This window comes from Syngnathus scovelli, chromosome 11 (genome assembly GCF_024217435.2).
Source record: "Syngnathus scovelli strain Florida chromosome 11, RoL_Ssco_1.2, whole genome shotgun sequence".
NCBI classification, from domain to species: Eukaryota; Metazoa; Chordata; class Actinopteri; order Syngnathiformes; family Syngnathidae; genus Syngnathus; species Syngnathus scovelli.
Window position 1 is genome coordinate 6,530,300 of NC_090857.1, and position 14,790 is coordinate 6,545,089.

Genomic DNA, 14,790 nt, shown 5'->3' on the forward strand with positions numbered 1-14,790 from the left:
CCTGCGAGAAAAGGAAATAAGCACTTCCACAATCAAACTCTGTCATGAACAATGGCACGAATGCACACACGAAAGAGCACTAATGGAATCATCCTGAGGCTGTCTAATTAGCAAGCCACAATTTGAAAAAGATGCATAATTGAGTCCTCAACAAGTTTATGACTGATGGGGTGTGACACATCATCACGCCATCTTTGGAAATCAAAACCAGTCTGGGATCAACCTTTGGTTGTTGTTAAATGAAGATGGCTCAAAAAGTGTGGTTACACCTGTCAGATTTTGGTGATGATGCACATAGTTATTATCAGCTACTTTGTATGCCAGAGTAGCATGATTACATAATCCTATTAAATAGCCTTGTAGGATCAATAGACAGTAAAATTGACACAATCGGAACACACTTGGCAGTCAGCGAGCGCAGAGCTTCCCGAATTGTAGGGTGCCGCCGCAGACGTATTCCCTCTTCGCATCTCACTTGATTAAAGTGAGAAACTGGCACAAGTTGTGGGTAAAATTAGGTCAACCTGATTTTACAGATGGCCTTCATAGTCAAGCATATTTTCCCAATTAAAAGCGATTAGGGAAGGAAATTCCCAGACAGCGTGAATTATTAAAAGCTTCCAAATGGAATGAGATCACGTGATGTCGTCGTATGGCAGAGACACCCGACATTCCCAGATGGGCCGGAGAAAAGATGCAACTCGGAGCTGGCAAGAAGTGGAAAAGTATGTTTTTGCTTGTTCTTAATTTAACTGCCTCAGAGATTTGTGTAATACTTTTCAATACATAACAATTCAGTTTTATTACAGATACTGTGCTGGCTCTTTTCCAAATCATTGAGTGAGGAATACTCCTGAGAAGTCAGAACGCACAAAGACTGTAAATTATTGTTCAATTGAGCACCATCTCCATCAAGCAGAGCTGTTTTGATCAATTTGTCCCTCCAAGACTCTTTTGCTAGTAATTCAAGTACAACGTGTGTAGGAGGTGCGGTTACTGAATCACTACATGTAGTGTGACACTGTTGTGTAACCACCCCAAAAGAAAGAAAGAAAGAAAGAATGGGAAAAAAATAATAATTTGTTGAAAAGAGTTGGGGGTAGAAAAACATGCTTTGTTTACCTGACTTTTCATTGTTACATTGAGGCAACTGTTTTCTATCATACATGTATAGATTTATAATGTTTGATGTTCTTTTTCACACATGGTCGTTCGCAAATTCAAAAACTCATCCTGTAGCTCTTTTTACTGTCACCACATGAAGTTAGCATAATTCCGAATGGAATCCCGCTCGTCCCTTCAGCAGTTTGCCATGCTTCACTAGGAAGCTGTCAGAGTGGCTCAGTGTCAAACCAACTGGGCCCTGCCGGGTCAAGATGACCATGAACGAGACAGACCAGCCACACTAGTCTGCTGTTACCTATTCTTGTAATAAAAAAAAATGTCAGTCTATCAAACAACCAAAATAATCCACAGGCCCAACACTTTCTCTGAGCATGCTAAATGAACTTAAAAAGATATGCATGTATTCATTTCTCCCCTTAATCAAAAGTAGTAAGGTGCAAATAAAAAGGCAACGTGAAAACCATTGACAAATTTTCTATTTGTCTGGAATCGATTATTCGATTTTCAAAATTATTGCACTCTGGGTGCGATTCAATTGTCATTTTTGATCACTTTTGCTATTAAAAACACTGCAATGGTTGACTTGTGGATGACAGCCCTCTAGAAGGACCTTATTTGGCTCAGGAAACAATTGAGTTGTATCAAATTACCACTTTTCAGTTGATGATAAACAATTTTCAAAATCTTTGTGAGAGTATTCCCTGGACAGAGTTGAACATAAGTTATGCAACTAGGATAAATACCTTATGTTCTTGTTTGCTTTTCCTAATAATGTTTTTATCTGTTTCGTTTATAAAAATAATGTGTCGTGCTTTTGATTGAGTGAACCAGCTTTGCCTTGTCTGCCAGGCAACGTAAAGTGTCGCGAAATTGTAAATCACAATAGCAGAAGTGGCCGAGTCACCTTTTGTCCAGCACTTGATTAAATGCATTTAGATAAACATGCATGGGTCGGCGTCAAAGCCAAACGACTAGTTACGCATCTGTAAATCCATGAAAAATGTGCAATTCTTACGCATTTCAATAACATGAGCAACTTGGTGGCTTTCACGTGTGTCGGTGACAGCTTACCTGGCCTGACAGTTTTTAACCTGACGGAACCTTGGCAGTTCTTGATGAGGGTATGCACGTCATACAGGGGTAATCCTGAGATGGGAAGGTTCTCCACCTCCAAAAGAAGCTCTCCGTCATTTAATCGTCCACTGTTGTAAAGCACTTGATTCGGCTTGAGTTGCCCGATAAACGCAAACTCTCCGTTCTCCGCACCGCCGCGCAGTGGGACGTTCAAGCCCCCGTGGACATCTTTGGACACGGAACACTCGTTGAGCCGGGAGGTCCAGTGGTTCTTCCTCAACGCAGTGTTGGACATGTTGGGACGGCGGCACGGACGATGCCGCTAGGGTGTGTTCAAATAGTCACCAAAAGAAAAGTGGCTTTATTTCCAAGTGAAGCGCAGCAAACTTTGTGTCGCTTCCACAGAAACATGAGCGCCTCTGACAGTAGTATTGCACGCAGCGTTGAATCAAGCCATTCCCGTTCCCTTGGAAATTACTTCTCACGCTGTGGATAGTCTTCGATCTTCAGCATGTCTTTAGATTTAGTCCTTATTTGAACGGGCCATAATAAGATTGCATGAACTACCGTCCCACTTCCCAATTACCCCACTGACGCCTGGACTCACTTCTAATTGTCTTTTCTTCACTTTTGCAAGAAGTATTCGCCGTTATCCTTTCCCGATCGTTGGCTCCTTGGTCCCGGGCTCAGGGCTGGTTTGACCAGGTACGACGCTTGTTCTGCTTCTGACTCGGAGCTCCTCATAAGCGACGCACCAGGGATGTGCTGTGCTTGTGCTACATTCAAGTGCTGTGGGAAATATTGTATTTGAGGTATGCGCGTCGGAAATACTCGTGGGACGAGTCGCGTGAAAATATATTCGTTATAAATAAATAACATTATTTGCGTTAAATGCATTAATATCCATTAATTGTGGAGAAACTGTTAGTGATCACTTTAAATCCGCCTGTCAGGAACTGCGCCAGCTACACTATCTGACTTGCGTCGACTTAAAGAATTGCGGTATGTGAAATGTGAGTTTAAATTTTAGAAGACTTTAAAAGCAGCATTGAATTAAATATCAATTACATGAACAATGACTCTTGACACTTGCATACACGTGAGATTTCAATTGTTCATTCAAAATTATTTTGATTTGACGCACACTATTGGGAGGACTTGAAGGCAGCGTCAATACAAATGCGCATGTGTGGCTGGCAGAGTTTAGTCGTAAGTGCAAGCCAATGAAAGTTACAATAAACACATAATAGTTTTAATTGACACCCTGCCACGGTACTTATGAATGCCATGGTCAATATCAATGAAGTGATATTTCACAAGGAACTTCTCCATTATTAATATTTTACATAATCTGTTGAGAACTCAGTGGTCCTCAGTTACACTCACTGTGGTGCTACTCAACAAGATTGCTGCATTTCAGGTTGGACAAGTTGAAGTGCATTTTTTATTTTAGAACGGAAGCTGCCTACGTATGTCTGTCGCAACGCTGCCTGTTGTTCCCTTGGAATAATATTTTCTTAATGAGCCGAGGAAAAAATATGAATAGAATAGCTAATCTACATGAAGATAAATTAAAATCAAGCCTTGACATTAATTGAGGACCCCAAATTGACTTTGCATGCACGCAAGCGATTGCCCGGCGACCACGCCCCCTCATCCAAAGAGCGACACCTCACCTGCGAGGAAGGCGTGAGAGAAAACGAGTGGAAGACAAGATGGGCTGAATTGAAATCAAATGGCGAAACTTCTCACCTAGGGAGCCTCAGATGAGCTTTTCCCAAATCTAAAAATACCAGTGAAAGCACTCTTGGTCTCCTGGGGCAGAAGAACATGGGCCAGAATTTATAGAAATACTAAGTGTTACAATCTTATCTTTAATCATTACCAACTCAGCCTTTGTGATCATATTTGAGGGACAAAGTAGCCCTTTAAAGCAACGAATGATCAAATAAACTATAATAATTAGAGACTTTGCGCACAACCCAAGACGCGAGTATGATAAATTATGAAGCCCCTTGTTCTTCTGCAGGAGACGATTGAGTAAAACAGCACTCACATGGTTCTTCACTGATGAAAAATACATCAAGCAGAAGAACTACAGAACGGTGCACGACACAAAAGCTTCTGTGCCAACTTGCAGTCACAAATATCACCCAAATTGGATCGACACAAGGCACTGGCTCCAACGTTCTTCCTGTACTTCATCCATCAGTCCAGATATGTCAACATATTCTTCCTGGCATTTGCTGTTTCACTGCAAGTCAGTGTCACGCCATCGCCTCCTTTCATGCATGCATTCATGAATTTCACCCTTAGACATCTGTGCCGAATCTGTGTGAATTAACCTTCGGCAGTAAATTGCATGCTTCACATACGAAAGGTCTTCCGCGCGATATGGGATATTGTAAACTAGATTTACAAGCGAAATACTGTATCTGCAAAATGAGCATATAAAATCCCAGCATGGTGCACGCGAGCTTTCAGACTGCCAGATTCAGCCCTTCCGCCGATTAAGTAATGAGGAATTCTTGAATGATTATTTTAAAACTGTCCATTCATCGTTTCCTTCCCCTTTGGCCAGTGAAAACAGAAGATTTGATTAATGTTGCTCATGTGGATGTCTTTTTATAAGTACACAAACCAGAAAGCAGTGAAGCCACAAACAAAGTAACAATAAAATTAAAAGAGAGCAACCCAAGCCCAAACCACACAGTCGTCACAGCAGTGTAAAACCAGGGGCGGAGCTACAAGGTGTCCAGGGGTGGGCAGAGCCTACTTTCATCACTTTGTGGCCCCTCCCTCCCCTGGCCACTGTTTTACAGATGGCCTGCATACTTTTCCTTTCCAAAACTTGGTACAGTGGATTGTGACCTCTGCCCTGCGGTGGGTTGTGGTTATAAAACTGCAGTTGGCAGTGTAACCCACCTCTCGCCCATAATCAGCTTGGGTAAACTTGAGCTCACCTGTGACCCTAATAAGGAAAAATAATGTAGAGCACATACAGATTTTCTTAAAATCTAGACAGAATGTGCTTTTTGATGTCTCTAATGATTAAACTTGCCGTCCGTGTAGTCAAGCGTTGCGTTTAAGCCCCACATGACCGCGTGCTCAAAGTAGCGTGACTGTCCTCTGATGCACCATTTCGCACATCTGTAAAGCCGCATTGGCATCATTCATAAATAAGTCAAACCACGCAATGCTCTTATTCCCGAAGCACTATACCGCGACTCAACCTAAACCCCCTCCCCCCTCTTGCTGGATTCAAGTGAGACTTGTAGAAGTCACTGACCCATCATTTATTTGCTCATCACTTAACAATTGGCCCTGTAAATGCACAGAATTTTTTTTTTTTGGCTTTAAATTTCACTTTAATCTTCTTTACCTCTGTGGCCAGATAATGCCTTCTCCATTGTAAGCATTAGAGAGAATGAGAGAGCGAGCATAGATTGACAGAAAGTGGGAGAAAGAGTGAGAAATCCTTCTTTGAACCAAAGCACCGCTGTAAAACTCAGTAAGATTAACGATGAACCCAAATAGGCCATCAGATTATGAGAGTGGGTTGTCATATGACATGGGGGCTTTTTTCGGTGAGATTTCCACTATTGTAGTGTAGCAAAACGTGGTTCAGTAGTAGGCATCACTATCCAGGAGTAAATTATTCGCATGATGTGCAAGTTTTTATTGCTTACAATCACGTTTGCAGACCTGGCAACTATTCCAGCAATAAAACATGGACTGGCTCCAGAAGCTGCACATATTTGGTGCTTTCATTACTTTAATGACGGATAGGACAGTAGTCTTTCGGAATTGCCTTAACGTAGTAAAACTTAACATTCTGTCTGTAGTTTAAAAGGAAACGTCAAATGTCTTGATTTGGTCGCCGCACCACCATCGAGTTTTAAGGAAACCGGTTAAACTTGTTTTTACCACCTGTATCACAGTTTGATGAATAATAAACATTGCCTGGTTGAGCTGCATTTCTCACTGAACTGAATGTGAAACCGACTTGACTTGACTGCTACTGTACGTATACAAAGGGTGTTTTCCGTCAGTCAACATAGGATGGTTGTGTTTGCATGTGTAACCAAAGCACACTTAGAGTACATAGTAAGTCGGATCTCGTGCTTCAGCAGCATATTTTTTTGACCCAGTGAACTTTGCCCCTGCAAACTAATTTTGACCACTAGACAGATAAACTTGATCAATGGGTTCTGTTCTTGTTCTTAGTAAAGTAGGTTGATTGAAATGATTTTGTAAATTAATTTGTTGCATTAATTTATTATATTATACATAAAATACAAAATACTTGCCAAATTTAAAAAATAATTGCATAAAGATTTGAAAAATGTATCACAGGTATTCAATCAATTTAAAAAATATTAATTTAAATTTAATATGTGCATTAAATTACTGACAGTGACAGGGGCCCTCTTGTGGCCATGATGAACAAAGCACAGGAGAAACCCAAGTCAATTAAGTCTTAAATCTTAAGTATAGAAATAATTTGGTGGAATATCCATGGGTGTGGAAATACACTTGCACGGATACAAATTAAAAGATTTATGATGCGGAAACAGCCGTCTGGTCCCAACGCCCAATACGAATAAATATTAGTCGAGCTATGGAGTTAAATGATACAATTCAAGGGGAGTGGCTGGAATTACAGTAATGGGTAGAGAAGTACCAGTAACATTGGTCATGGTGTAAAAATAACATCTTTATTGTATTTCAACGGAGTCACCACCACGACCTGACGTGATCTCTATTTTTTTTCCACACACACACACACACACACACACACACACACACACACACACACACACACACACACACACACACACACACACACTCTTCACAGAATCAGAATTCACTCTCTACTATAAAGGCAGTACATCTGCTTGAAGTGAGACATAAAAGCCAAGTTAGTGGAAACAACCGAGGTCATTTCTGTACAGTGAATAAGCGCTTCATATACCTAAAATATTTTATAATACCAGGTACATTGGGTTAGGAACCTTCAAATAGCATATTAAACATTGAGGACACGATCACAAAAACAAAGATTGCACATTTAAGTGATTCAAATATAAAGCAAATTGATCTTTGGATGGATGGAACCCATAGTGCTAATTAAAAAAAATAGAATACTTAATAAACTCTACTGCGTTAAAGTACAATCTTAAGGACACACGGATACCACGCTGGAGCAAATTATGAGGACAGTGCAAAATGTCAAATGAGATGAACTCCTTCAAATGGTACCTTAGAGCTACAGAGGTGTGCTTTTGCATTGGAGGAGGCACTTCAGCCTGGAAGTCACCCGCGTGAACAGGAAGTGCATGACACAGGAAAAGCAACGAAGGGGCACCTTGCGGGAAACACGAGGCTCGCCGGAGGGCCGCACACATTGGCGTCAGAAGTGAGCAGGGACGGTCTGCAGGGCGTCCTCTGTTGTTCGATGGACGTTCACGTTCTGGAAAGAGCAACGCATCAGTGTCAGAGCTCTTATGGACATGTCGGCTGAAATTGAGAGGAACTTGTTGGATGTTTGCATTAAAGTGTTTCAGGTTCTACTTCAGTGGCTTGAGTGATTTTGTCCACTTGGGAATTTTTCCGTCTTAAAATTTGACAGTATTAAAATGTTGAGTATTCAATTCAGGTTGGCAGCACTTTGACATTTGCATATTAATGATAGAACTAATATCAAATCTGTAAAAGTAGTTCGAAATCATATCGTGTCACCAAATGTAGTGTCGAGAAATGATTGACGAGAGCGGACTTGGAGTGATGCTGAGTGAAAGTTTATTTCAAAACAATTAACAGAAACCGCTTCTTTATTGGAGTCAGTGTCACATTGTGGAGTCACATTGTCAAATAACATACTGTAGTTCCGACTTCCAGGATTTTTTGTCGAGTACGAATGAGATGAGACATTCTATACATTTTGATAAGAAACAAAAATTGTGCAATATTGCAAAAAATATGTGTAAAAAAATCACCACGGTTACATCAGTTCGGTCATGAGGGAAAACAAAGCACACAAAAACTTCATCTGACGACGTATTAGTCTTGTTACTTCACATTTCGGAGCCTCATGTCCACTACAACCGTTTACTCTCCAAAAAAGGGAGAATGCACATGACACGAGGTCCGTGTAATATTATTCGAAATAATCAAGAATTAACTGGATTCCAGTCAGCTACCACTAATGGACACACAAGTGCAGGAAGCGCAGACGACGTTGGACGGGAATAGGATGAGAAAAAGTTGGAGAGCAAAGAGGTTGGCAGGTGCAGTGTGCAGCGGAAGGGTTACAGTGAGGTGTGCAATGAGGCCTAAAGGAGGCCAAGGGGGTGGGGGGCAGTGCCTCATTGGTGAGCCGGCACTGTTAGCAGAGCCTCCTGTGACATCCGTGACACTTCTACGTTCTGTTCCACGAGGGGGGGAAAAGCACACACACACAAACGGGGAGGGATCAAAACAACGTGGGCAAACATCAGGAGGATATTTGCCATAACAGTTCAAACTGTTACAGTTGTCAGTTTAGCAAGGCATGACATCACCTTATTCGACAAATATTTTTATCAGCGGCGGGCCGTTAGGGTCCGACTCCCTTTCTTTCCTTTTTAAGCTATAAAGAGGACCGACATTGTATTTAGGGGTTTATTGTGTGCAATTTTAAATAGTCCAATTTCTCATGTTCACTTTCTGCTATCAAATTTCATTAGGTCAGGTTGTAATTTTTTTTGGAAGTCATGTTTTTCACACCGGCTTTGTTTGCATTGCTCTTAAAACAGACAATTTTGTATTCATTGTTTGTATTGTGACGCATGTGCAAATAATAAGAGGGGGAAGTTATGTTTCAGTGTTGAGAACTAATCATGTTGTAGCATAATGTTCAGCGCCTGAAGCCACCGAAGCAATCCGGTTCTGTCCGGTCTCAGCACTTCATGTGGGTCCGCTGATGTGTGTGTGTGCGCATGCAATAGAGAGATTGTGCTCACCTCTGGTTTCTCTCTGTGCGTGGTGACAGCTTCGACGTTGAGGCCGATGGACTCCACTTTGCAGCCTGATGGCAGAAGGATGGCAGTGTCAGACCAGTGCTGGTCACGGTTCCACATTGTGCACACTTGAGGCAACAAAGGCGTCCTACCGTAGGCCACTGGCGTGAGCTTCAACACGGTGTGCAGCGGGCACTTCAGGTAGGGCAGTTCCTCTGTATGGATGGAGACACAAACACAATTGGAACACCTTGACTATTTTTTTTTTTTTTTTAAAGAATATATATATTTCAGATGGGACGAGTGAATTAATGGCGGGTTTCCACAATTGGTTGGTTCCAACACCCCCCACACCCCCAAGGACTGGAGGGGGGGGGGGGGGGTGTCACTGTAGTCTACAGATTAACAGTGACACCTTTCTTCAAGACGCCATCAAGCGGTTCCATCTCCCAGACTCACCTGCCGTCTTGTCCAGAAAGTAAGCCAGTAGGCAGCGCATGACGGCCTGGTGACAGATGACCAGCACGTTCTCCTGCCTCTCCAGCTCCATGATGACCGGCTCCAGCCGCTGCACCAAGTCCTCATAAGACTAGTTATAACAAGAATGCAAAGTTGGTGTCAGTTGTAAATGTCTACCACCACTCTGGATACCGATGGAGCGCATGAAGTTCAGTTTCACTTCACGTCTACACCCATGGGTATATTGTTTGTCAATGATCTTGAATAACTTGACTGACCTCTCCCTTAGGGTAGCGGTAGCGGTACTTGTCCTGGTCCCGCAGTGCAAACTCCAGAGGGTAATTATCTTGAATCTCCTCATACATCATCTCCTCACACACACCCTGAAGTGACGCACACACAGATTGACACTTTGATGGAAACAGGAAAGGATGGAGGAGAACCACTTGAGCTCAAAGACTCACAGCGTCAATCTCGTTGAGGACCTTCCACTGTTCGTAGGGCACACTGAGAGCTTCTGCCGTCTGGATGGTTCTCTTCATTTGACTGGTCCACACCTTCAGATCACTGATGCCCTGAGCCTCAATGAACTGGCCTAGCTTCTTGGCAAACTGCAAAGAGGAGAACAAAGCTGACGCATGTGTAGAGGACAGTGGCAGACTTTGCCTTCACCTATCATGCATACCAATGCCACAATTTGGCGACTGCATCTTGCGTACCTCTTTGCCTCTGGGCGTGAGGCCCGAGTCGCCTCCGATGCAACCCTTGACATTGAGCTCACTCTCTCCATGACGACACAGGTAGATGGAGCGAGGTGTAATGTGGATGTTCATGAGGTAGTAGACGATTCGACTCTGGATGTGGTCCAACACCCGGTTGACCAAATATCGCTGACCCACATCCATGATTTTGATGTAGGAGAGTTCTCTAAAATGGAGAGCATTGAGAATTGTATTTATTTGGGGAGCGATTCTGTTTTACACCACAAGGCGGCAGCACACTGTTGTGTCTAAGTGCAAATTTGAAAGAATAAAAAAAAGTACCTGTCCAAGACCTCATCTAATGTCTCATAAGAATTTTCATAACACTTAATCCTCTTCATAAAGTCTTCAACCGCCTCCTCAGTGTTGCAGTTAGTGTAGTCGGGGCTGCCCAGCTTCACTTGCTAAAAAAAAAAAAAAAAAAAAAGTAAAAATGAGGAACAACATCTGATGGTCCTGATGTCATCTGCATTACAAATCTACATGCTCACCACAATGTTCTCCTGGATTACATCTGGGTCTTCACACACGGACTCCACAAAGAACACCTGAAGATAAAAGCATGCACACAACTTTATCCTTTGCAAGATGGAGCAGCATATATTTGAATAGCTTGTCTATTTACTGAACATGTAAACGTTGTTATTAAAACAGCCTTATTCTATTTTACCTTGAAGCCATTCTGCTCTGCAAACTCAATGATGGTTTCCCTTCTTTCCCTGGTGGTGTTTGTGGCATCAAAAACCTGCGGCCCACAAAAAAAGAGAACCAACCATGAAGGTTGCACAGCGAACTGAGCAGCATGCAATCGCTGAACCCGACATACCGCAACTTGGCCTCCTTCTTCTGTGAGGTACTCTCGCACATCATTTAAAGCTGCCGAAGCGCATTGCCTGCAAAGTTGACACGTAAGCCCACTGGCACGCATGGAAGACTTCAAAGTGTTTGAGAACAATTAGAAACTCTTACCTTCTGATCTTTAACCCTTCTTCATTGTCTGGACGGAAGAACTCAAAGGACTTGTAGATCTTCACACACTCTCTCCTGTACTGTCCTACATTGAACTCTGGAGAAGATGATTGATGATAATCAAATTTAGCATTGCTCCCAAGGAAGTCTGCCTTAAGTAATATTTAGCAAAAAAAAGTGTACCTCTTGTGGGAACCCCTATCCAGTTGAGATAGCGGGTGAGCTTCTTGGAGATGTAGGTCTTCCCTCTAGCAGGAAGGCCCACCGTCACAATCAGGGTAGGACAGTTTGTCATGCAGACTGCAAAGGAAGACAAATAGCAGCGGTAAAGAACTATCCTTAATTTACATCGGATCATCTTAACCGTGTGAAGAACGGCGCCAGGCGTTGTGAAACAAAACAAAAAGTGAGCACATCAAGAACAATTCGTTGCCTAACTGGGTCAATGTTTGCACAGATGACTGGGTCAGAGGGCAGAGCAGCCAAATGCCATCTCAGTTTTGAAGTCTGCCATCATTGCATTGCTTCAACACTAGCACAAGATCAAGATAGTTTATACGTACAATGCACAACATGATTAAATTGTTCAAAGGCGTTGCGTCGCGTAGCTCGTACCTCCGTCGTAAACCGAGGATCGCCGTGCACGTCTTAGCACGAATAAGCATCTCGTGGCTTGCTTGGCACGGCGTTAACCGAGGCAATTGTAGCCCGCATCACACACACAATCACACGCCGCATACAAAATGTAGTATTGTGTTTCTCAACAGCGGGTGCTTCGCTCGGATCCCTGACGTCACGTCTCCTTTCTGCTCGACCACTCTGAAGTGTGACGTGAGGCGCTGGAGGATCGCATTAGCAGCTAGCAGGTTTAAGCTAGCAGCACCACGGGATCAAAGCAGGCTCGACTGGTTTAGCGCACTGCGATAAACGCAAACAATTTCTGCAAACGAGTTGCATTCTTCAAGAGAGAAAGAATAACAACACGTCAGAGACACGCCGTCGCTATACACACCCTTCCTTTGAGAAATGTGCCTCTCGGGAAGGCCATTTTTGCACGGCATCCAAATTTTTTTGAGGGGGTTTTGGGTGAGTTCTCGCGGGTTCGGCAGAGGCGCGTCCTCCATTGCGTCTTGCGGCGACGTGGAGGCTGCTGCAGGAGGGACACGGGGTCTTTTCCCGTGATGCTGCTCCGAAGGTGACCGGGGTTTCATGGTGATCGTCAACGAGGATGCAGCCTCCAGTCTCCTTCTCAGCCTCCCACTCGATCGCGCTATGTTACGTCACGTGCATTGTCGCCTCGTAGTTGTAATGACCACACTACACGCGCAGCCATATTTTTGCTGTTTTACCGTAATCACGTCATAGCGACACGGAGGATGACGACCACGCGAATAAAAAAAAAGTACTTGCCGAAATAAACAAATAAAGAAAATTATTATCTCATGCTTTTACAGTATATCACAAAAACGGCATTTAAACGGGGGTGAAGATACAGCCGTGCACGCATATAACGCATATTATAACAAATACAAAACTATAACAAAACTCGACAAAATATTAGATTACATACTATAATTCTACTCTACCCATGTTGGTGACAATTATATCATGAACGATGTCGGTGAATCAATTACCCAGAAATAACTCGGGCCAAAGTCCCATCACTATTTTGATTTATCTACCTTTCTGTATGACACATTGCAAGTCGACAAGCCATTAAAAAAAGCCACATTCATTGTTTACGTTAAGTATTTCATATTTTTCACTTTGATTTACATACCCTACTGGATCTTTACTGTGACAATAAAGTGTTATTGTTTTTTATAGTGGTTCTGATAACAAGCGCCTCACTTTGTTCATATGCTTTAATTGCCTGATTATATTAAACTTGAAACGGCGGAGCAACAGGGTATGTGACCTACATATGACGTGCTTTCAATTAACTCAAATGTGTGTCAGCACGCCACTTTTGCCCATCTTAGCAGATAATTTATATAGCTTCCTCTATACTGTAAATATTCAGTACATATAAACGAGACATACTGTTTTTATTGTGGAAAAACAATAGCGACACAATATTAGTCTTATAACTCAAATTTACAAAATATAGTTTCTACATTCAAGCAACACATTGATTGTGTTAGCCATTCATTATAATACGAATCAACTATAACTAATTGTTGTGACGGCGCGCAATGAACTAGTTTGCGCAGCAGCGCAAGAATACTTCCCTGCGCGACAAATAAGTCAGGCAGCACGCTCAGTTAAAGTCGTACGGGTTTCATTTGTTTTTTATAAACATACTGTCCTACCATCCTATTGCATTGGCATAGTTTATTGTAAGTCAGGTCCTTACGTACAAATTTAGATTAGCTTCCGCTGTTTGAGCGCAACTCCGCAGTCGTAAATCGGGGTTCCCTATATCGGACTCTCCTTCCTTCCAGCAGCTAACAGCTTTTAGCCCAAGCTGTACTGACTGACTCAATGAACGGAACCAACCAGTGTCTCCAGTTCTTACTGGGAATGAAAACAGCCGATAGCCACACATGCATCCCCACGTTATGTTACATAGCAGGCTACATGTACCCTACGATGCTGTAAAGCTACGCAACAACGAGCCACCAGAATGAGCGAGAAGCTCTGCATCAGCAAGGCGAACATCAAAATAAGCAATCGAGTGATGATATGCTTGCATTTCAACGACTACAACACGCATTGTCAACTGTTTGTGTTTAAATATAAAGCATTTAGCAAAACAGTGCGTGCGTGCGCAACGCGAAAGGCAGCGTTGGGAGATTGTTGTTGTTATGTAGGGTAAAGGTCTCGATGACAGCGCCAGCCCAGAGACAGCACGTCCACTCCTGTTTACGTCTCCCTCGCGCGCCTCTGCCTCTCACTAAGACGCAGAATTACAGCCCAAGACAACAACGAGAAGCGGAGTCCTTCTTACCCGCTCTGCCTTGGTTCTGTGGTAGCTTGGATCGGCCGGAACAGCCTCTCATCATGGACCGTCAATCTACGGATGGAGTCCCGAGCCAAGCGCCGCACGGATGCTTATTACTGGGAACACACGCTCACACACACATACACACTGATACACACTCAGTGAGTGTGTGAAGCCAGAACCTTCCTACAAAACTGGACGGAATTAGGTAGAAGTACCTGCCCCCCTTTGCACCCTCCCACAATACACGCATCATGCATACGTGCACAATACACACACACACACCCTCCCTCAGGCTCCAAGGAAGTGTCCCCACTAGGGCTGACAAGTTCCCATGAAAGTTACATACCGTCAAATATAGCTCCCGTATGTACACTGCAGAAAACTGTGTAATATGCATGCACACACACACGCACACACAAAGAATATTGTTAGTTATCAGTTCTCAACTTTAGTG

General features: G+C 43.0%; 2 protein-coding genes across 10 annotated transcripts in view; both read right to left on the minus strand.

The window, feature by feature from the left end:
• magi1b (membrane associated guanylate kinase, WW and PDZ domain containing 1b) overlaps positions 1-2,973 on the minus strand; it is a 62,048-nt gene extending 59,075 nt beyond the window's left edge. For 5 of the 6 annotated variants that reach the window (XM_049734616.2, XM_049734614.2, XM_049734615.2 and 2 more), the window contains exon 1: positions 2,197-2,972. In XM_049734616.2, the coding sequence (XP_049590573.1) occupies positions 2,197-2,494 (298 nt within the window). In that variant the 5' untranslated portion in view covers positions 2,495-2,972. Of the gene's footprint in view, positions 1-2,196 lie in introns of all 6 variants that reach the window. The other variant, XM_049734617.2, reaches the window with a different exon arrangement.
• Positions 2,974-7,027: 4,054 nt separating this feature from the next.
• pfkfb4a (6-phosphofructo-2-kinase/fructose-2,6-biphosphatase 4a) lies at positions 7,028-14,560 on the minus strand. 4 transcript variants are annotated; one of them, XM_049734622.2, is made up of 14 exons: positions 14,340-14,560; positions 11,573-11,689; positions 11,390-11,486; positions 11,247-11,313; positions 11,091-11,165; positions 10,912-10,968; positions 10,703-10,824; positions 10,379-10,586; positions 10,124-10,270; positions 9,938-10,042; positions 9,660-9,789; positions 9,353-9,415; positions 9,204-9,268; positions 7,028-7,672 (listed from the first exon to the last, which is right to left on the minus strand). In XM_049734622.2, the coding sequence occupies exons 1-14, from the start codon at positions 14,392-14,394 to the stop codon at positions 7,613-7,615; spliced, it is 1,368 nt and encodes a 455-aa protein (XP_049590579.1). In that variant the 5' UTR covers positions 14,395-14,560; the 3' UTR covers positions 7,028-7,612. The 4 variants fall into 4 exon arrangements, with proteins under 4 accessions (XP_049590579.1, XP_049590578.1, XP_049590581.1 ...); XM_049734621.2 differs by lacking the exon at positions 14,340-14,560 and adding an exon at positions 12,402-12,668; XM_049734624.2 differs by lacking the exon at positions 7,028-7,672 and adding an exon at positions 7,985-8,627 and having other exon boundaries at positions 14,340-14,559.
• Positions 14,561-14,790: the final 230 nt, after the last annotated feature.